A 22,125-nucleotide genomic window follows, 5' to 3' on the forward strand; every position below is an offset into this window, starting at 1 on the left:
AGGTACAGCCATTTTGGCTCCAAAAATTTGGGGCTTTGCATTGTTATGCAAAGCTTACTTGACATTTCCTTTTATTTCTTTTCCATCTATCTGTCTTCTGGACTAAATTTCTCTGTATTTACACATTACCAGTGTAATTGTTTTGGAAAATGAATAAACCTGATTTCCCCCCTAGAGATCGTGAACATGGATTGTGTGTGCATCATGGTTTGTCTAACGGGCAAGAAAGACATTCCCTTAATAAGTCAGTTTTACATGGCTGTGCAACTAGAATGGTGTGAATCTGTAATTCTTCCCCTTGCCCTGTGTAGGGCAGAGGAGTTACAATATTCTTTTCATCAAGATTTCTAGATGCTACAAAATCAGTGAAGGGAAGTGAAAGTAAGGTTTTTGCAGGGAGGAAATCTACATCTCACTAAACCACCTTTTTCTGGAACAAGATTTGAATTTTCCAGTGTTCTAGCTTTTCTCTTCTACTGTTCTTTGGTAGGGGATTTTTGTTGAGGTTTGTTTGCTTGTTTTTCATATGCTATAGTGGTGTAAAAAAATCGTGTGCTGTGGGCCTGTATTTTGAATTACATATCATAAATTTTGATCTGTATTTTAAAGGGAAGGACTTTTCAAGTAGGTGTCTAGTCAAGAACTTGTAAAGTTGAAAGTCCTTTAGAAAAAGGAGCTATGCCCTTTAAGCATGAGTGTTGTGTACTGTGTAGTATCACCATGCCAAAGTGTCATGCACCCGTGTTCTAATTGTAGCCCACATACCCAAAATGTTGGATTTGTTACATTTGCTTTCACCCTGCTTATGGGTTTCAAAGAAGCAATTTTCTTTGAGAGGTGCAAGCTTACTGTGTCACTTAACCGTGCAGGTCAGTCTCCCGTGTTCAGTGGGCGTTCCGGCAAGCAGCTGAAGAGACGGCACAGCAGCCAGCGGGGAATGTTACTGGATGATTGGTCAAGGATAGTCAAGAATTTGAATGTCTCGTCCTCTGTGAATCAGGCTTCCCGTCTAATTGACGGCAGTGAGCAGTGCTGGCAGTCTTCTGGTTCACAAGGAAAGGTAACTTTAAGCCCTATATCCTGTATTCTGGCATACTTCATGCTTAAAAGGATCCCCCCAGAGCCTTCCCTTCTCCAGGCTGAATTACTCCAACTCTCTCAGCCTGTATTTGTAGGAGAGGTAATCCATCTCTTGTCACTGAGACACACAAAGCAGCCGCATGCAGACAAGAGGTTTTGCAGAGCAGAGGTTTCTCCATCCAGCTCAAAAGCTGAATCCAGGCGGAGAGAGAGCCTCTTTGTTTTATTTCTTACTTGTTATACATTTGTGGGTCTAGCAGAAGATTGGCTTCTGGGGTTTTTCACCCCTCAGCCAAGTGGCTAAACCAACTGTCAGTTATAATTGTTTTCAGGTTAGAAATATGCAAACAAAGGACAGAGAATGAAAAACAAAGGATTTGTTTATGTTACATCTGTGGGTAAAGTTAGAAAACTGCTCTAATATTCTACAGTAACTAAAAAGATCTGTCTCCATTTATGAAAATCAAAAAGCTATAAAAAACTCAGAAAAACCAGGGGAACAATCTCTCTGATTGCTTTTGTGGCCCTCTTCTGACCTACTCGACCAGGTCCGAGAGCTGGTTGCAGCACTTCAGGTGGGGTCTCACAGGAGCAGAGTAGAGGGGAAGAATCCCCTCCCTTGAGCTGCTGGTCACTGCCCTTTTGATGCAGCCCAGAATGCAGTTGGCTTTTTGTACTGTGAGTGTACACTGATGACCCACGTGCAGCTGTTCACCCACTAGAACCCACAGCTCTCTTTCTGTGGGGCTGCTCTCCAGCCTCTCATCCCCCAATTTGTAAGTATAAGCAGGATTACCCCATCCCAGGTGGAGAATGCCACACTTGCCCTGGTTAAATTTCATACAAATGGTGGTTACTCAGCCCTGTAGTCTATCAAGGCCTCTCTGCCTTTGAGGGGAGTCAACAGCCTCGCGTAGTTTAGTGTTATTGGCAAAGTTGCGTAATGTACATTTGACTCCTGCAGCCAGATAATTTATAAAATATGTAAAGAAAGTGTTGTTCCTTTGTCACCCTGGTTTTTCTGAGTTTTTTTAAAGCCTTTTGATTGTTCATAAAATGGAGTCAGACTTTTAGCTACTGTACAATATTAGGAGCAGTTTCTTCTCTTTCTCACACATGTAATATAAACAAATCCTTTGTTTTTCATTCTCTGTCCTTTGTTTGCATATTTCTAACCTGAAAACAATTGTAACTGACAGTTGGTCTGGCCATTTGACTGGAAGGTGAAAACTCCAGAAGCCAATCCACAGCCAGACCCACAAATGTATAAAAAGTGAGAAATAAACAGGCAGAGGGGCTCTCGGCCTTGGCTCAGCCTTGAGCTCGCTCGAAGGAACTCTCTGCCCTGCAAGATCTCTCGTCTCCATGTGGTTGCTTTGCGTATCCCGATCACATTCCTTAGTTTATGGTTTTCCACTTTCATTGGCCTGAGGCAGTGCTTTGTGACCAGCCTAGGCACCAGGATTTGCAGCTGGGCACCTGTCCAGTGTGTTTTGATTCTGTGTTGATGGCCATGCTGAGAATGTCCCCAGGTACCATTACTCCAGGTTTTCTATAGGCTGTAACCTAATACTTACATTGTGTTCCATTGCTTAGCCTCCAGTGGTACTGTGCCTTCTGTGTTCTCAGTCGTGTTGGTCTTGGCTGAAATAGTTTGCTAAAACTGTTTCTCTTGTAATTGGAGGTAGGACAAGCAAGAAGTTCACAAGGTCACTTCCCTTTGGCCGGTTGCCATATATTGCAGCTGTTCTGTAACATTCAGAAATTTTTTCCATTCTTGCTTTAAAAAATCCGTTATATATTCTTGTTAAATCATATGGTCGTTATAACAATGCTATCTAAAAATGAAATTCTGTGTTTCCACTAGCACTGGATTCGCTTGGAGATTTTTCCAGATGTTCTTGTTCACAGACTAAAGATGATAGTGGACCCTGCAGACAGCAGCTACATGCCCTCCTTGGTTGTAGTTTCAGGTATGTGTATGTTCTCCAACAAGTCAAAAAGAAAAATTTTTTTTTGCATCCAACAGCCAGTATTTATCTGGTTTTTGTTAACATAGTCATTTGCCCGATGCCTGTTTGTGAAACAAATACCATATCCTAAAATGTTTTTCTTTCTGTGTTTTTTTTTCTAGGGGGTAATTCCTTAAATAACCTTATAGAGCTAAAGACAATCAATATAAATCCTACAGACACCACAGTGCCTCTACTCAGTGATTGTACTGAAGTAAGTGGAGTTTGTGTGAGAATTACTCTTGCGTGCAACAGAAAAATACTGTGCTGCAAGAGATGGATGAAAAGTATTGTTATGATCATTAAAGCCTGGTATTTTACTTTTCCTCTTAATTTAGCAGTTATTTCTGGCAAGTTAGTAAAGTTAATAATTTACCATAATCACAAAGTAACACTAGATTTAGATATTTTAGGGGGTTTATGTAAATCAATACACCTATGAAGCAGTAAGACATTCTAGTAAACTTAAATTTTGGGCATAATTTTGGTTAATGGTTCTGATCTTTTCTAGCAACAGCAAGGAGAAATGCATAATGAATTCTGAGAATGGGAGTGAAATTTCTCATATGAATGAGACCATATGCTAATGATAAAGCATGAATTATTTAGAGCTGAAACTACAAGCATTTGAAGTGACAGATTCATTTTCTTAAAGTGACAAAGTCAAGCAACAGTTGTAATTCTTTCCTATGTTTTATAAAGTTCCATAGAACCCAAAAGATGTCAATGGAGTATTTTTCTTCTTAGTACCACAGATATATTGAGATTGCAATCAAACAGTGCAGAAGCTCTGGCATTGATTGCAAAATACATGGCCTCAGCATACTGGGACGTATACGTGCTGAGGATGAAGATTTGGCTGCAGTCCCTTTCTTGGCTTCTGATAATGAGGAAGAGGATGATGATAAAGCTAATACTGGGAGGTAGGTAACTGCAGTGGTGAAGGCAGGGGGAAATGGTAAAGAACTTTAGTATCTATATATTCCTATAAATCTGGAGATATGATTGAAGAAAGAACACATTAATTAGGTTGAATGGTAGTAAAGAGAAATCAGTATCTTTGTTTATTGGAATTGTAAGTAGATCCTTTGTCAGTAAAAACATTCTCTGAGAGGATCACACTGGTGAGGTGTAACTTTTTGTAGGGCTCGTGCCCTTTTGCCCTTTTGCAATATACTTGGAGTTGGAAACTGAGCTAAAAACTTGATGTGCTTATGTTTGATATGTGGCACATGGTTTTCCCAACCCCTCCCCCCCACCCCGCAAAAAAAACCAAAATTACACCACTTTGTGGTAGTGTAGCTTGAGTCCTGAAACTGTTCCAAACTGTAAAAAACAATAAATACACTAAAAAGGTGCTTGTGCTACAGCATGCTGTTTGCTAAACTGACCATGTTTTCTTCTCTCAATATGTTTAGTCTTGTTAGAAAGAAGGCAGCTGGGCTTGAATCAGCAGCTACAATAAGAACCAAAGTTTTTGTCTGGGGACTGAATGACAAAGACCAATTGGGAGGGCTAAAAGGTTCCAAGGTATGTTGTTTTTGCACTTAAGTACTAAAGACAAACATAAATGTAAATGTGAAAAATAAAATGTATGAGTTACACCGTTTAAAATTAATTCAGACTTCATCAGAATTTTACAGTTTATTACTGAAAGCTACAAAAAGTAGTTTTTGGTGGCTTTTTCGTGTTAAGGCATGTAGATATCTGCTGGGTGGAAAACAGGAGAAAGTTTGCATTTTGGTTGTTACGCTGAAATCTGGCTTGATTTTTAGCAGCCACTCAATCATTTGTTTTAGATAAGAATAAACTAATTGTTTAAAAAAATGTGTAGCACTCTACGTATTTTGGTCCTGTTGAGTTTGCATGCATAAAATAAAAACTTCTGGTGAACTTTCTTATGTATTGTACCTGGCAATCGTACTATAGGAATTTCAGCCCTATAGTTCAGTGTGCAGCCATTTCCATGTAATTTTAATATCATACAAGATGAGATATGTTGTAAAAGTGTAATCAATTTAAAACATCATTAATTAATCTGAAAATGATGTTGAGAGCATTTATTCAATTAATATTGTGAAAATATAGTATTGTATCCACAGAGTACCTTTGAAGAATCAAAAAGTTGATCTTTCCTGTTTTCTTCAGTTTTCTCAAGAAAACTACTAAAAGAAAGTCCTTGTTTATATTGCCTTTCATTTTTTCTCAGGTTTTATATTTATCATAGTTTCAGTATTTTTAATTGGTTTTTGTCTTTTGCTTGGTTTGGTATTAATTGGCATGTGTGAAGCTTCTGAAAGTACCTGTTAGATTAACTGGTTTATCCCTTAAGAGCTCTTCTTTTTAAAGTGTAAAACATTGACGTGAATTGTAATGATTTTTATTTCCTGTCTGTTCCAGATAAAAGTCCCTTCCTTTTCTGAAACCCTGTCTGCCTTGAATGTTGTGCAAGTAGCTGGAGGATCCAAAAGCCTTTTTGCAGGTAACATAAGTTTAAAATAAATATAATTGTTTAAAGGCAGAAACAGATTTTGAATTGTGAAGCACTAAGGGTGTTCCAAATTTTTTTCTTAATTTTAGTGACCGTGGAGGGTAAAGTGTATGCCTGTGGAGAAGCCACAAATGGAAGGCTGGGTTTAGGAATATCTAGTGGAACTGTGCCTATTCCCCGCCAGATTACAGCTCTCAGCAACTATGTGGTAAAGAAGGTGGCTGTTCACTCAGGTACTGACTACTGCTATCTTTATATACAAAAATGTAACATATTAAGCCTGAAAACAGTTGCTTTGCAGTTTCCTTGGGTGCTGTGATGCCCTAGCATATCAGATTATTTTTTAAAAATAAGTAGAGGTTATTGAATTCTGTCTGTTTGATATTATAGTGTAATACAATGTCAGATTAAATCTAACGGTTCTGTTATTTAAAATCAGTGAGTTTAGATCATGCAAGTGTTCTTATTTGCTGGAAGGTAACTTTGGTGTTTCCATTTGATTGAAAGGAAGTGTTTTCTTTTTTAATATTTCCAAGTGGTGGGTTTGTTTTCCTCATTGTTTTTTCTTGCAACTCCGAAAATGGAAAATTGTGTGGTTATTGGGGTGGTTCTTTTGTTGTTGGTGGTGGTGGTGTTTTTTTTGGTTTTTTTGGTGTTTTTTTTCAGATGTACTGGGAGACCTACTATCACACACACACACAAAATTTAAATTAAATCACATAAAAGCTCCAAAGAAAATAAGTAATGTCTGTGGAGCTGAAAGGCTCGTCCAGTTACATTGTAGAAAAACGGCAATGTCAAATTGTTGCTAAGACCTGCTGCCTGTTTGAAAGTTCAGAAGTGTATATTTATGTTTGCAATTTTAGGTGGCCGGCATGCTATGGCATTAACTGTTGATGGAAAGGTGTTTTCATGGGGTGAAGGAGATGATGGAAAACTCGGTCACTTCAGTCGAATGTAAGGATACCAAATTTGTCTACATTTCAGTAAAAGATTTTTGTTGACTGTTACAGCACAGCTGACCGCCATTATTGACAATAACAATATTTTTAATACAGTAGAAATAAAAAAATGTGTTGTAAGAAGACTTTTTTCCACAGTATATGTGGAAATTTATGGTGCAACATTTGTAGCAGGCTTCAGCCATTTAGAAAGGAGGCATTCAATTAATATAATACTTAGAAAGATGGATTTGACCGGTATTTTCAAATTTTACTGGTGAAATTCCATACATGTGGACATGTAGTTTTTAGTTACTTTTATAAGGTGTGGTTTTTCCTCAAGGTGCCTTGAGGAATAAAACCATAACAATTTTATATTCTGGAGCTGTAACAGCTGTAACAGTTCATAATGTAAGTTGTCATTTTATAGCCCTTTTTTTTAAACTTCAGTTCACAGACGTTTTAGCCAGAAATAAACTTCTTCCACTTTTTGGTAATACGTAGTTTAATCTTCCACAGGACAGCTATGAGAAAATTTTGAATTTTCTCAGATTTTACTTAGTATGTGCCCACAGAGCAGTATTTTGAAAGAAAAAAAACCCTGATAAACAAAGCCCATGGATAAATATTTTTGTCATTCTGATATATTTTGAGGATCTGTCCATAATACATACAAAATTAAATCAGATGGTTAATATGTTACAGCAGATAAATGTTTATAAGGCTAGGTCAGACTAATGAAAAGGGAAGGCCAGATCAGAGCAGTATTACTGTCTATTTCTCAACTGCTTCGTGTTTTATGTAATTTTACTGAAAGTGGGGTTTGGAACTCCTAGGTATTTCATAGTAGCAATATTTCCAGCGGCCATTTCCATAATTTTATTGAATCTTGTTAGTGGTTCTGGTACAGTCAATATTAGAAAATCTTGAGTTGAATCTTTTTTTGCAATTAAGAGAATACTGTAACTGCATGAAGAATAAATGTTAGTAGTACTCACATAGAAGTCTAACAGTAAATTCTAGTTTTGATTCCTCTACCATGAAGAGCAAAGTTGGGATGGGAGTGTCATCTGTTAATCTCACTGTGTGTTCACTGCCTATAAATCCCTCAACTTTGGGCAGTGACAGGAAATTAGTTTTCACTTTCTGTTATGCACTGTTTAATTGATCCGTTGCATTGACATTTTGAATTTCTCACCTAAGTTGGGCAGCATATACATAAAATATTCTTTAAATAACTTTGAAGGACATTACAGTAGTGTAAACTTTGGATTTATGGTGCTGTCAAATAGTACATCTTGGAATCAGAGTATTGCATATTTATGCTGAGATTACTTTCAGTTATTGCACAATTTGTATTATAACAGTTGGAGTAGATTGTGTGGCTATTTTATGATAAACACAATGGATTTGTTGTTCATTTTCTCCAGGAACTGTGATAAACCCAGGCTGATAGAAGCGTTGAAAACCAAACGCATCCGTGATATTGCCTGTGGCAGTTCCCACAGTGCTGCTATTACCTCTAGTGGTGAACTGTATACCTGGGGTCTTGGAGAATATGGAAGACTGGGACATGGAGATAATACCACTCAGCTGAAGCCTAAGATGGTAAAATCAATGTTTCTGGTGAAATGTAAATGTGTTTAACAAATGGCAGCAGCATGAAGCTAAAGTAACAAAAACCATGAAGGCAGTACAAAGACGTTGTTTTGGAGTGACCTAAATTAGGTTTTGGTACCCATACCTCTAGTGAAAGTAAAGCTATTTCAGAAAGGCCAAAAAGATCCATCTCTTTCTTGGGAAGTGATGTGAAATGGCAAGTGCTGCTTCCAGCATTCATGTCCTGCATCTGCTTTGAGACATAGCTGGAAGCTACCATGTAGCAATGTTGGGTTCTGAGTGTGGCTGGCTAGTTCTTTGCTCACGCTGGGCACAATGACCAAGATAAGTCATAAGACCTTGGAAATGTTTGTAAGCTTTTTAAACATAATTTCTTTGAAAACTTCTTTCTTACTCCTTCTGTTTTGTAGGTTAAAGTGCTCCTTGGCCACCGAGTCATTCAGGTTGCATGTGGAAGCAGAGATGCTCAGACTCTTGCTTTGACAGATGAAGGTAGGAGTATCCTGTTTCAGAAGCTTTCCAGCACATGGGAGTACTGTGATCATTGTTTGACCTGAAATTTGATGTTTGTTAGGTTTGGTGTTTTCTTGGGGTGATGGTGATTTTGGAAAACTGGGCCGAGGAGGAAGTGAAGGATGCAACATTCCTCAGAACATTGAAAGACTGAACGGCCAAGGCGTTTGTCAGATTGAGTGTGGTGCGCAGTTCTCCTTGGCACTGACCAAGTCAGGAGTGGTATGGACATGGTACGTTACATTTGTTAGGAAGTATTAACGAAGCATTTGCTAGCTATGTGCTGTATTTAATGCTCTTTGACTCCATTTCTGCCTTATCTATGTGCTTTGTCTTTTAAATTGGCAGCTCTTCCAGGTGAGCTGCATCCATTCAGTCGCTCTAACACTCGTAGCATGCTCTCTTGTTTGCTGTACTCTGTTAGAATGCCTGGGTCCTGTAGAATTCGTGGCAGAAAGGGAAGATCATTCCTTCTCTTGGTCAGCCTGAGACATGTAAAGGAATGTTAAGAGTGGAAAGGAAAAAAAGAAAACTTGAGAGCTGTAACTTGGACTATGAAGCCTACAGCTAAAGCAGAGACTTGAGAGACTAAGGATGCAGGAGAATAAAGGAAGTAAGCTGAAATTCAGAGCAGATGGGAAGAACTTCCTTGGGAACACAGCAACAGCTTGTTGCTGCTCAGAAGGCCACTGAGTTGTCAGTAATGATGTCTTGGAGCAGGAATTGGTATGAGATGATCACTGAGAGCTACTCAGATATGGTTTTATTTTTCTCGTATTTGCCTGCTTGCTTCTGCTTTGTTTTCAACACAAATCTGGCTTTTTGAATTTATAAACCTTTTTGTAAAATCTGAGAGCTTAGTGCATGGCAGGTCAACTTCAGAGCACTAATCAGATCAAGGTCTTATCCCATCCTTGTGTAATAAGACTGTGACCTATTTGATGTGTATCAAAACTAAGTAGACTTAAACCAGGCATTTTTGTTTTGTTGTCAGCAGTTGCTGAAGGAGGAGAAATCCTTGAAATTTTCATTTTTATAAGTTACTACTATTGTTAAAGGGAAGAGAAGTTTTTAACAGAGGTGACGTTTTTCAGAATGGCCACTGAAATCTGTATTTCTTTCTTGCTCTCCCTCTGATTTTTTATTTTTTTGTAAAAAGGAGCAAGAGGAAAGATAATTTGACAGTCTTTCTTTTTTTTTTTTTTAATTAAGAACTCGTTCCAAAATTTGCATTTATCCCTTCCTAGCCCTAGTTTTTCTTAGCACTGTTACATCTAGTCAAAAATCTACAGCTATTTCATGACATTACAGGTCTACAAGTAGATTTTTGGGTCTGTTTCAGCTGGGGATGGCTGAATTGCTTTAAAAATTTTATTCTTGAATTTGTAATAGTTTGAGGAAAAAAATCATCACTTCTGGGTTATAACTTTAGGTAGCTAACAGTACTCTGTATCATGTTACCCTCCAGCATAATATAACCTTTCTTCAGAAAAATTGATGGTCAGCAAAAGGACTGAGTGACTGGTTACTAAAAACATAGTGGAAGAAATATGAGGGTTTTTTTATTCTTTACTGACATTCTTGATAGAGTATTTTTAAGGTGTTTACTTTTTGTGTATGCTATTTTTTTAAGTGCAGTTTGTGTATAACAATTTTGGAAGAATTTAAATTATGGAGACTTGAGAATCTATATTGAGGCTTCCAACGGTTTGTAGTTCCCTGTGTATTTTTTCCATGGAAGCAGATGTAGGTTAAAGGTTCTGTTCTTGTTAGGTTTATCCTCAGTAGTTAGATATGCCCAAGTCTTATCAAACCACATGAATTTTGTGTTTATAATTGCAGTGTTTTGCAGCGGAGGAAATTAAATGTATTACCAGTTGCTTTGCATATAAAAAAACAGCCACAAACATGCTCTTCTGTATTGGTGTGAGAAGCTGCAGTGTAATAGAACTGTAGTTATCCTCAATTTTCTGCCTTTGGGATTCAGTTTCAAAGCATTTGCTAGCTGGTGTGTATATTTCAGGCGGTGATAAATGGAATATATTCAGTGGAAACAGAATGTTGTTTTGAATGTTACATTTACTATCTGTTGCAGGGGTAAGGGTGACTACTTCAGGCTAGGCCATGGCACAGATGTTCATGTCCGAAAGCCACAGGTTGTGGAAGGACTGAGGGGTAAAAAGATTGTGCACGTGGCTGTGGGAGCTCTCCACTGTCTGGCAGTGACTGACACTGGACAGGTAGGTTGTGCATCACCCTCCTTTCCCCACTTTCCTTGATGCAGAAAGGAGTAAACTGTTTGGGAAGGAAAGTATAATGGTATTGGTGCTGACTAAATGAAATAAAAATTTCTAATTATATTTATTTGCTTTCACAAGTCCTGCATAAATAGAAGCATGATTGTAATTTAAAATATATTAGTATTTAAAATATTAGTATTGGAGTTGAAATACTTATGTCATAGTAGCTTTTGTAGTGTTTTCCTTCCGTTATCTCATGATCAATTTTCTGCTTCGTACTCTGGAAATGCAGCAGCAATCATAGTGTTCTGGACAGATTTTTCAGCTTTATCATAATATTGTTTCAGATCTCCAATGTAATTAGTGAGCAATTAATTCTTCCAGCTTACTGTGAACATTGAGTGATTTATGAATCAACTGATCAATTATGATTTGGCAATAAGTTACGAATCATCTGATAAAATGCTGCTTTGATTTTTTTTTTTTTAAGTATTATAATGCCTGCATTATTTGATAGAGGGGGTAATGTCACAGTAATAGATTGTCTAAAGTGTCCTAGATTACTAGCACTAATCACAAACATTCTTTTTAGGAATTTTTAAGAGAGCATTTGAATGAGATAAGCCCTGAAGCTAAGTAATAATGGGAATGTTTCCTGGCAGGTTTATGCTTGGGGCGACAATGACCATGGGCAACAAGGCAATGGAACTACAACAGTCAATAGAAAACCCACTCTTGTCCAGGGCTTGGAAGGCCAGAAGATCACTCGGGTTGCTTGTGGGTCTTCCCACAGTGTAGCATGGACAACGGTGGATGTAGCTACACCATCTGTTCATGAACCAGTCCTTTTCCAGACAGCGAGGGACCCTTTAGGTGCTTCTTATCTTGGTTGGTATTTGTTGCCTTACACTGTTTTTCCTTTACTGTCGTTGAAGCGTTCGTTTTGTGTGTGGTTTAATAGGTGATAGAAGAGTGCAAAAGAAAATGGTTAAAAAAAAAATCACAAAACAATAAAACATACCTCTGGTAAAAAAAAAAAAAAGAAAATAGACCAACCAACACTCTTCATGGAAGTAGAACTTTTAAAATAAAATGCAATGTGCTTTCTCAAACACCCAAAGGAGTTTCTCTTTATGGAGGTAATGATAAGTGAAAACTACACTAGTATTAATCTTCTTACACATTACCTCTTATTTCTACGGTAAGTCACTTAAGAATTCGGGAATCAAACCAGCAGTGTTTTGTATTAAATATAATACATCAAACATCTTGCTAATTGAGCTTTTTCACGACCAAGGCAATTTGTACTGAATAAATATTCTTGTTATTTCAGAATGTTTGTGTAAGTAAGACTTGTTTTAGGTGCTGATCACTACAATATTTCGGTCTGTATTACCTTAATCCTCATAAGTGAGTAGCAATATCAAATACTATTTTTTGAAAGCCCTTGTTGGAAAGCCTCAGTATTAGCTCTATTTTGTAACTGTAGACACTGCAGTTTAAGAATCTCCTGTAGAGTTAGTTTCAGTCATCTCTTCTGATGTAACAAGAAGTTAGATAAACCATTTCCTTTTATGTATTATGCCATTAAAAAATGCTTGCCTTCTCTTTCCCCCTGCCTCTTTTTAGGTGTTCCTTCAGATGCAGATTCTTCTGCTGCCAGTAACAAAATCAGTGGGGCCAACAGTTCCAAGCCGAATCGCCCTTCCCTTGCTAAGATTCTCCTGTCACTTGATGGGAATGTTGCCAAACAGCAGGCATTGTCTCACATACTGATTGCATTACAAATCATGTATGCCAGGTAGGCATGGAAACATTCTTTCTGTTGCAGAGCAAAAGATGATGTAGCTTACCATCTATTAGGGACTTTTGAGTCAGGTATAAATTGTTTTAAGGAGTTCAAACTCCTTAGAATGGGCATAAGCTTCATTTAAATTTTCTTTTTTTTGATGCTGATGTTAGCTTTATGTTATGTTTACAAAAATTTCCATTGCCCAGGGAAAAAAAAAATCCTTCATTCAGAAATGCTCAAGTAAATAATGTAGAAGCTGTGTAAGTAAATCACGATGGATGATATGGAGTAAGAAGTAGAGGGTAGAGTGAAAACAATAATGAAAATTTGCAGTGCGGTTATTGTTAGTAGAGAACAGAGTACTTGTGCTAAAATTTATGAGGAGAAACTCATGTTAAATATTGAAGCATCAGGCCCAAAGGAGAGTAACAATGAACAACCCTCTAAATCCTAGAGCTTGGAAACCTTATGTTATTTTATTAAGACAAGCTAATAAAATTTTTCAAGTTCAACAAGGGAATTAATTAGGTTTTTGTTAATCCATCCTAAATGATTTCAGGGATGCAGTTGTTGGAGCATTGATGCCTGCAAGTATGATTGCACCAGTGGAATGTCCCTCTTCATCACCAGCCCCCCCATCAGATGCTACTTCTGCAGGAAGCCCTGCAAATGGAGATGAGTGTGTGCTTGTAGGAGATATTGAGGAGAGGCTGAGCCCAAACCCGTGGCAGGACAGGAGAGGGGAGGTAAAGTGTCACATTATGTTTTTTTCATTAGTTTTTAACTGTAAGACTGAGAAATATCTCAGTTAGTCTGACAGTAGCAGAGAATAAAAAATTCCTTCATGCTCTAATTTCAGGACTAGGTTCTCTGCACATGTCAGATTTGAAAAAACTAAAATTTTAGTGTAAGATCAGTTTTGAACTTTCAGAAAGCATTGTGTCATTTAAATGCAATTGTGATGATTTCTAGCAATATTTTATAGATATTGAATTAATTTAATAGGAATGATATTAAAAACATATCAAGAACAGCAGAATATTTGACCATTATATAATGAAATTTAGTTGTAAACTTAGACCAACTGATGTAGACATGAGGCCCCGAATGAAATTCTACTATGTTGATTCCCAACTGCTAACAAAAGCGGAAAAGAAAAAGCTTGCTACTGAAGAGGTCTTCCGCATTTATGAACTGTGAACTTGTTATGTATTGTCAGGGCTTGCCTTCTGCTTTGTAGACTTTTCTGCCAGCAGATGTTTTATTGTATGTTTTTTGTAGCAGCTGGCAGTGAGGGGAGCATTTGCTGTTTTACCCACACTAGGAACATAAAATAGAAGCTAAAAATACAGGCTGAATCTATTGGTTTTGAACTTATGGCTGTTTTTAAATTGCTGCTGTCTTTGAGCACTAGCCCTTCTGATAAATAGTTAAATTCTTAAATGTTTTACGGTGTCTTGTTGAAGATTTCAGTAGTTATTATTTGTTCTGGCTAGGTCGTTCCCTCAGAAGATGCTGTGACACCGTCTGCTGTAACTCCCTCAGCTGCTGCTGCCTCTTCCCGTCCTTTCATTCCAGTCACAGATGATCCTGGAGCTGCCAGTATTATTGCAGAAACCATGACAAAAACCAAAGAAGTAACGTTGCCAATACTTTTCTCAAAACTTAAGTCCTTACCGTATTTTTATCGAACGGTTTTTCTGGTTTTCGTGCTTTAAAAGTTATTCTGTAAATGACTGCATTTTAAAAAAATCTATCCAAAGACAGAAGGATGTTTGTTGTTTGTTTTGTAGGATGTGGAAAGCCAGAGTAAGGTATCTGGCCCGGAACCGCAGTACTTGGATGAGTTTACAAGTCTCCTGGTACCAGATGACACGCGAGTCATGGTTGACCTGCTAAAGCTTGCGGTGTCCAACCGAGCGGGCGAAAAGGGACGAGATGTTCTCTCAGCTGTGCTGTCTGGCATGGGCACAGCTTACCCACAGGTCCGGTTTTGTTTCTGTTGCATTTTAACTGTGTCCTTTTTATTACTGGCTTGCTGGAGTACTTCCTTGTATTGGAAGTGCAGCTCAGCATTGTGAGAAACTTCTCACAGGTGAAAATTTGAGTTGAACTTAAATGCATGTGAGCTTTAATCATTTTAATGGAAATATTATGTGAATACATGCATGTGCTGCAGATGTCAGTAGCAGACTAATTTCTCCATTTGTCACGCTGCAATTAGACATTAAGATAAAATGTATTTGTGTATTGACCAGGTGTTGGTGGGTATTGGAATGGAGCTGACTTAACCAAGCTCTATTTATTTGATCTATAGAATGTTAGTTTAAAAACTTCCAGGATGTTTTTCTTTTTTGCATCTGAGTTTATTTTTCAAATTGATACAGTCGTTATTGCTAGCTAAAAATGCTGTTAGATTTTGGATTGTTAATGATACAATAATTCTTCTGAACTGTTAAGATTTACATTTTATGCTTTTATGCATTGAAGCTTCTAACTTTTTACAAAGTATCCATGGGTGTGGGGTTTTGTGGGGTTTTTTTTTGGCATAGCTGGCAGAATGTTAAAAAATACTTATTTTGTCATAAATTATTATAGAATAAATTACTTATAGAATGCCTGTCCACTGATGAGCTGAAAGCTGTTTAATATTTCTTGTAGCTTTACTTTTCAGCTAGTAATTTTCCTAATGAGTAACAATACATTTTTTTAAGATTTCTAAAACCATTACTCCCCCTGGCTAGTTTGTGGTGATTAGCTGTGTATATTTGTGTTGACTTTTCCCATTCAAATTATGTACACACTGTAGGTATATTCATACATTAGTTCTGGGGGTTTTTATCATTAATAGTGAGTAACTGAACAGTTTTGGGTTTGCATGGGGTTTTTGTGTTTTGTATCCAGAATTTTTATTAGAAACTCTTTTAAAATGAATACTTCGGGCATTTTCTCCCTAAACAGCGTTTTGCTATATTACATCCTAGTTAAATATTTATACTTCTCTATGCTACCATATGCTCTATAGCTTAGATTTAATAGTTTGCTTTTTCTGTAAGGGAAAGCAATTGTTTTTGTTGTCATTTACTTACTGAAAACTGAAGTTTTTTGGCTTTCAGTTTTAGGAGTTTTTCTAGCTCTAACACTACAAAAAAGAATATTTTTGAGGTAATATGATGGTTTATGAATCAGATTTCCAAAACCAAGTTAGTTATTTTAAATTTGGAAAGAATGGTAACTTACAACGTACAGTTTATAAAATGTGTATTTTTCTTTTCTCAGGTTGCTGATATGTTGTTGGAGCTTTGTGTTACGGAGCTAGAAGATGTAGCAACTGATTCACAAAGTGGTCGCCTCTCTTCACAACCAGTTGTGGTAGAGAGCAGCCATCCGTATACTGATGATACATCTTCTAGTGGCACAGTTAAAATACCAGGTACAGAATTCTTAGAGTTACGTTGCTAAGATTCAATTGTTTTTAAGCCTGCATGCATTAAATTGTTCCTTAGCTAACAAAAATATATACTGAGCTTTTAAAGCCTTGTTTTAGGTCCTGTTGCTATAAAAAAGTATTTCTTGAAGCTGATTTCTTACACGCTGATGAAAATCATGATTCCATACAATCTGCATTTCTGTGTTCACTGGGTGTGATTCCAGTTTCATATCATTGCTGTTCTCCATTCAGTTATGAATCTGAGAAGGACTGTGTTCTTTTCAGGTTTAGTAATTGAAACCTCATCTTCTAGTCTTGAACAAGGGAAATACTTCTTTGTTTTGATGCTGTCTTTCTATTTAGTGTTTCTTTCAGTAATTTACCTAGTACTTACCAAAAGTTAGAGACAATAAAGAGCTATCTGCCTTAACTGTAAATAGGCATTCTTTGTCTTTTGCAACTTTAATTTTGAATGTTCTGGAACGGTCTTTTGTCTGCTAGTCCCATCTCATACGAGCTTGTTGTGATTTAAACCTTGCAATGAGAAGAAATTACAGGCAAATAATGTCATTAAATCGAAAGAAGCAATTTTTATTAATGGGCGCCATGGCTTCCGAACAACTGTGCTTGATTTCATGTGGATTTCTAAAATACTGCATTTGTCTGCGATTTTGGTTGCTCTGTGGAAATGTGTGAACTCTTTATTGCTGCTTAGGTGCTGAGGGACTGAGGGTGGAGTTTGACCGCCAGTGTTCCACGGAGCGGCGTCACGATCCGCTCACCATAATGGACGGCGTCAACAGGATTGTGTCCGTCCGATCAGGTGTGGAGAGCGAGCGCTTTTCTAAAGCGTCGTGTGTGATTCACTCCTAAATGCTGAATGAAAGGTGCCGCTGCCTCTGGCTGGCTTCTTGTTAGGGATGTGCCAGTAAAAGAGAGGAAAACCTGTGTAAATTGATGCTGTCTTTCAAACTAAGAAGTTTGTAGGATGTAGCCACAAAGATTGATCTTGTGTCTTTGGATATAGAGAACCTCTAGGAAGTGAATGTTAAGTTGACCAGCTCTTCCAAAGAGCGGATGGAGTGTAAAACTCCGTGTTTAGCACCCCTGCCAACATGTGTGAATTTCTATTTAATCAAAGTATATTTTAACAAGTTGGAAAAGGATATGTACTTTGCTAGCTCTTTCCTTTTTCAAGTAGTATTTAGAGAAATTTCAGCCTTCATATGGTTAAGACAAATGCTCTTCTGCTGTCAAATGCCTAAAATAATAGCTTGGTGCTCATTATGTTTCCTGCTCTGGCCTTTGTATGTGACACTTCTTGAATTCTTCACATACTTAATCTTGATATCTCTGATTTAATTTAATCTGATTTAATTTTTAAGCACTAATAATTTGTAGTACGTTTTGGAGGTATATTTTTAATCTCATCAAATTTTATGTTGAACCTACCCATACACTCCATTATGTGCAAGGGTCTCGGTAGTTACTACTGCCTGCGGAGTCCTAATGTGGGCTTTTCATGTTGACCCATTTTTCCCCAAAGGTGTTTCATTACTGAGTTATTTCTGCTTGGTTCCTGGTTGGAAGCTGTAAAGCTTAATTTAATGAATAGGTTATTCTCTATTTTTGTAACGTGAAAGATAATTTGAAAATAGGACAAGGTATTTTAGTAAGCTTTTGTTGTCGCCTCTTGATTGTGGTACCAGGCTATCTGCTAGCAGTGCTAATTGAACTTTTTAAGACTTGGTTTTGAACTTCTTAAGACTTAAATGTAACATCTTTACATTTATTCATGTACTTTACATAGTTCTTTTTCTTGAATGCCTTTGTGTGATGTTTATAATATTTAACCAGTTGCTGTTGATGACTGGCTAGTGTGTTGGCTCAGACAATATAGCTGAGCATGTTTGTCTTGCCTGCTGTAACAGGTCGTGAGTGGTCAGATTGGTCTAGTGAATTGCGAATTCCAGGGGATGAGTTGAAGTGGAAGTTCATCAGTGATGGGTCTGTGAACGGATGGGGATGGCGATTCACAGTTTATCCTATCATGCCAGCTGCAGGTAAGGTATCACATACAACATTTACAGGAGGGTGAGAGTAGATTTTATTGTTTGCTTTTTACACTGCACTTATTGCATGGTATTTGCATGCAGAAGTTCAGTAGTTCATGTACATTTATACTAAGAAGACGTTTTCATTCGTACTTCGGAGGCATTTCCAACTAGGTCCTGAGAGGTGCACTTGTACATAAAGAAGAGAGAAAAATATTTTGTAGTCACTCTATTTGGCCCCTTCATCAGTGAAGAGAGGATACTTCTGGAACACAAGTCATCTGTAGTGTCCTTATTTTTTAAAATCTGTCTGTTTTAAAATTATGTAAATTAAGTCATGGAAGTGCATCTTTCATCCTCTCTCTTCAGAGAGAAGTAGAACAGGTAACTCATGCAGACTAGCACTCTAGAGCACTGTGTTTGGTCAACTAAATCCTGCCTATGTTCTATTCTTATTTCAGTCTGAGGACAAACCTTCCCCAGCTTTTTTGTTGTTGTTGTTCCTTTTTGTTTCCTGCAGGCCCTAAAGACCTTCTCTCAGATCGTTGCATTCTTTCATGTCCCTCAATGGATTTGGTTACGTGTTTGTTGGATTTTCGCTTAAATTTTGCTTCCAACAGGAGCATAGTTCCTCGCTTGGCAGCTTCTCTTGCAGCATGTGCTCAACTGAGTGCCTTAGGTGAGTATAGTCTTAAAATTAGGTCTGGCTTTTTTGAAGTCATGATGATTGTTTTATGTAATTACGTTCTTTCTGCTTATTTTTCCTTAGCTGCTGGCCACAGAATGTGGGCCTTGCAGAGGCTACGGAAGCTGCTCACCACGGAGTTTGGCCAGTCCATTAACATCAACCGGATCCTGGGGGATAACGAGGGAGAAACACGAGCTTTGGTAAGAAGGCAGTGGTGCTCTCCTCTTCACGTTTTTCACATTAAGATTAGATTAGCTGATTACATCAGCTAGCCCTGATGTACAACGTTTGTTGTGTTCATGGCAAAACAGGAGATGGGTGAATGAATAGTCGTCTTGTACAGGTCTGCAAGTCTGTAAAGGTACCCCAGTTTAGAAAAGAAAAAATGGCCAATTCCAAGACTTAGCAGTTGTGCTTTTTGATTTGCCAAAAAGGGGTAGAAATAATTTTTTTGAACAAGTGGAAGAAAATGGTATATCCCACAGCTAGCTGTAGTTTGGGAAGCTATTTTGTCACAGTCATCTAAATAATGTACTTCCTGTAATGCATGCACTATGACTAACTTTCTAGTTGTGTGGTGTCTCTAGAGTTTCACAGGGAGTGCTTTAGCTGCTTTGGTTAAAGGTCTTCCAGAAGCTTTGCAACGACAGTTTGACTATGAAGACCCCATTGTAAGAGGTGGCAAACAATTGCTCCACAGCCCTTTCTTTAAGGTAATGTAGCACAATCAGTTAAAAACGCATTAAAATAGTTCTGGGATTTTTTTGAGGTGTGTTAAGCTCACATAGTACTATATCAGTAATGTGAAATTTTAGTGACAAAATCAGAATACTGCTTTTTAAAGGAGAATCAAATACACAAAACCAGTCTCCTACCTTTAAAAAGGGAATCAAATACACAAATGAAAAATAGAGAGTACCTAGCTAGGCAGAGAAACTCAGGAAAACATCTTCTAAGCACGCTTTTTGATAAGTGATTTTGAGTTTTCCTAATAGGAGTGTTGTATATTTCTGTTTAGTTAGTTTAGTACTCTGAAGGTTTTACTTTCATTCAGTTGGAAAAAATGACCAGTCTTAAATAGACCCTATACTTCAAAGTAAAAATTAACAAGCTGAGGAAGTCTAGAGAAGAGCAAGAATAATAAAAGGTGAAAAAGCTTCCTTTGTAGTATAAAAGTGAAACTAAGAGGGTGTACCTATCTTAACAGAAAGAAAATCTTAAAAGTTTATAACTTATGTTGTTCACAATATTAGTCTGAAACGTTGATTTGAAATGGAATCAAACTTTGAAAATCAATTGAAAATCCATTGAATTGTAGAAAGGAGACATTTTAGAAATGGAAGGTAAAATGTGAAGCACGTGAGATTTAATGTGGAAAAGGTAATTAATCTGGGAATGTTTTTCACGGGGAGGTTATGAAAATTTCTGTATTGAAAGAGGAAATTAGATACCTCACCATGTGAAATAGTGGGGCTACACTTGCTGTTACCTCATCCATGAGGGTAAATAAGATGGCTCTTAGTAACTAAATGCCTTTTGAGACTGTTCGGGCCCTACTGGCCTTTGTGCTTTTCTCCTCTGACAAATGCATACTGATTTTTATTGCATATTTTTGATACTTCTCTAATTTTTTTTTTTTTTTTTTTTTTTTGCCTGTCTGAAGGTACTTGTGGCACTTGCTTGTGATCTAGAGTTGGACACTCTGCCTTGCTGTGCAGAGACACACAAATGGGCCTGGTTCAGGAGATACTGCATGGCATCCAGGGTTGCTGTGGCTCTTGATAAAAGGACACCCTTACCTCGCCTTTTCCTCGATGAGGTACTGCAGGAGTACTTCAGATGGTTAATGGAACGTGGGAAAGTGTCTCGCGTGAAATGATACACGGAGTTGGAATTATTTTATGCCAACTGTGTGATAGGAGTAATTGATGATTTGAGTAATGTTATTTAATGCAAAATATTTCACAGGTTGCAAAGAAAATCCGAGAATTAATGGCAGATAATGAAAATATGGATGTTCTTCATGAGTGCCATGATGTCTTTAAGAGAGAACAGGATGAGCAGCTTGTCCAGTGGATGAATAGGTAGTTTTATTCAACTGTTACTGGTTTGGTCTTGTGATGCTTTGTTGTTGTACAGTGATAAACTGCTTTTTTTTTGTGACTTTTAAAAAGCGCTTTTAAGATTTCGTTTGTTTTGCATTTCCTGCAGACGACCTGACGATTGGACACTTTCAGCTGGAGGCAGTGGAACTATTTATGGTTGGGGTCATAATCACAGAGGGCAGCTTGGTGGCATTGAAGGAGCAAAGGTCAAAGTCCCAACTCCGTGTGAAGCTCTTGCCACCCTTAGACCAGTGCAGTTAATTGGTGGTGAACAGACTCTGTTTGCAGTGACTGCTGATGGGAAAGTAAGGATGCAACAAATGATTGCTGGTTTGACTCTCCTGAAATATTTCATCCTCAGTCAGAATGGGTTTGGCTAAATGAAAAATAGTGTGCATAGCACAGGTTCATTATTATTGGTACTAGTAACTTTGTTTTAATTTTTTTAAAGAATCTGAGCTGTACGAGCTCCACCAGTACTTTCTAGGACTGCAGGTACTAATGCATTAAATGACTGAAACAAGAAACATATTTGAGTACTCAGTTCAAAAATGTGATCAGATTTTGTCAAAGCTGGGTACAAGCAGCATACTCTCAGAGTTCCCTAAAACAGGGTTGATTATTTCTTTCTAACAGGGGAGAGGTGTAATGTGAGATTGTTCACAGTTGGCTAAATGTAAGTTAGATATTGCAGGATCTAATTTCCAGGTGCTGAAATGCTGAGTGAAAAGGAATCTCAGTGCAGAAGGTTAGTGTAAGGTGTAGGAGAGAAAAATCAGTTAATGAATTTGAAAAGTTTTTATTTTCATACAGAAGGCAGCTGTTAAGGACGTGAGGGAGAATTTTATCTAGACCTTTGTGTAGCAGTTATATTCATCTAGTGAGGCAATGATTCCTGGGGGTCAGTATCTTGTTAATAATTTACAGAAGGGCAAAGAGCAGATTAGTGGCATTTCTTGACATCCTTCTGTTGAAAGAAATTATTTTCAGAGAGACAAAAAGAGTGAAAAGTATTAATTAAAACTATTTATAGGATGGGAGGGAAAGAAGCAACTAGCTTGTATATTCTATAGAACAAAGAAAGAAAACTGTAACAGTGCTGCTTGGAAGGAGAGCTATAGAAGATAGATGATTTTGTCATGCTATCAAGCAAAGCTCT

General features: G+C 37.5%; 1 protein-coding gene across 3 annotated transcripts in view; it reads left to right on the plus strand.

The window, feature by feature from the left end:
- The window catches only part of HERC2 (HECT and RLD domain containing E3 ubiquitin protein ligase 2), a 103,192-nt gene that overhangs the window by 62,217 nt on the left and 18,850 nt on the right, over positions 1–22,125 (plus strand). For all 3 annotated transcript variants that reach the window (XM_040056362.2, XM_040056365.2, XM_040056363.2), the window contains exons 53-78: positions 870–1,060; positions 2,948–3,053; positions 3,215–3,306; positions 3,840–4,015; positions 4,511–4,622; positions 5,493–5,574; positions 5,673–5,816; positions 6,450–6,540; positions 7,955–8,132; positions 8,555–8,636; positions 8,719–8,890; positions 10,753–10,897; positions 11,560–11,785; positions 12,527–12,698; positions 13,249–13,435; positions 14,186–14,326; positions 14,483–14,674; positions 15,969–16,122; positions 16,835–16,942; positions 18,051–18,182; positions 18,694–18,852; positions 18,943–19,061; positions 19,449–19,574; positions 20,525–20,680; positions 20,830–20,945; positions 21,073–21,271. In XM_040056362.2, the coding sequence (XP_039912296.1) occupies positions 870–1,060; positions 2,948–3,053; positions 3,215–3,306; positions 3,840–4,015; positions 4,511–4,622; positions 5,493–5,574; positions 5,673–5,816; positions 6,450–6,540; positions 7,955–8,132; positions 8,555–8,636; positions 8,719–8,890; positions 10,753–10,897; positions 11,560–11,785; positions 12,527–12,698; positions 13,249–13,435; positions 14,186–14,326; positions 14,483–14,674; positions 15,969–16,122; positions 16,835–16,942; positions 18,051–18,182; positions 18,694–18,852; positions 18,943–19,061; positions 19,449–19,574; positions 20,525–20,680; positions 20,830–20,945; positions 21,073–21,271 (3,758 nt within the window). The remainder of the gene's footprint in view (positions 1–869; positions 1,061–2,947; positions 3,054–3,214; positions 3,307–3,839; positions 4,016–4,510; positions 4,623–5,492; positions 5,575–5,672; positions 5,817–6,449; positions 6,541–7,954; positions 8,133–8,554; positions 8,637–8,718; positions 8,891–10,752; positions 10,898–11,559; positions 11,786–12,526; positions 12,699–13,248; positions 13,436–14,185; positions 14,327–14,482; positions 14,675–15,968; positions 16,123–16,834; positions 16,943–18,050; positions 18,183–18,693; positions 18,853–18,942; positions 19,062–19,448; positions 19,575–20,524; positions 20,681–20,829; positions 20,946–21,072; positions 21,272–22,125) is intronic.

This window comes from Hirundo rustica, chromosome 2 (assembly GCF_015227805.2).
Source record: "Hirundo rustica isolate bHirRus1 chromosome 2, bHirRus1.pri.v3, whole genome shotgun sequence".
NCBI classification, from domain to species: domain Eukaryota; kingdom Metazoa; phylum Chordata; class Aves; order Passeriformes; family Hirundinidae; genus Hirundo; species Hirundo rustica.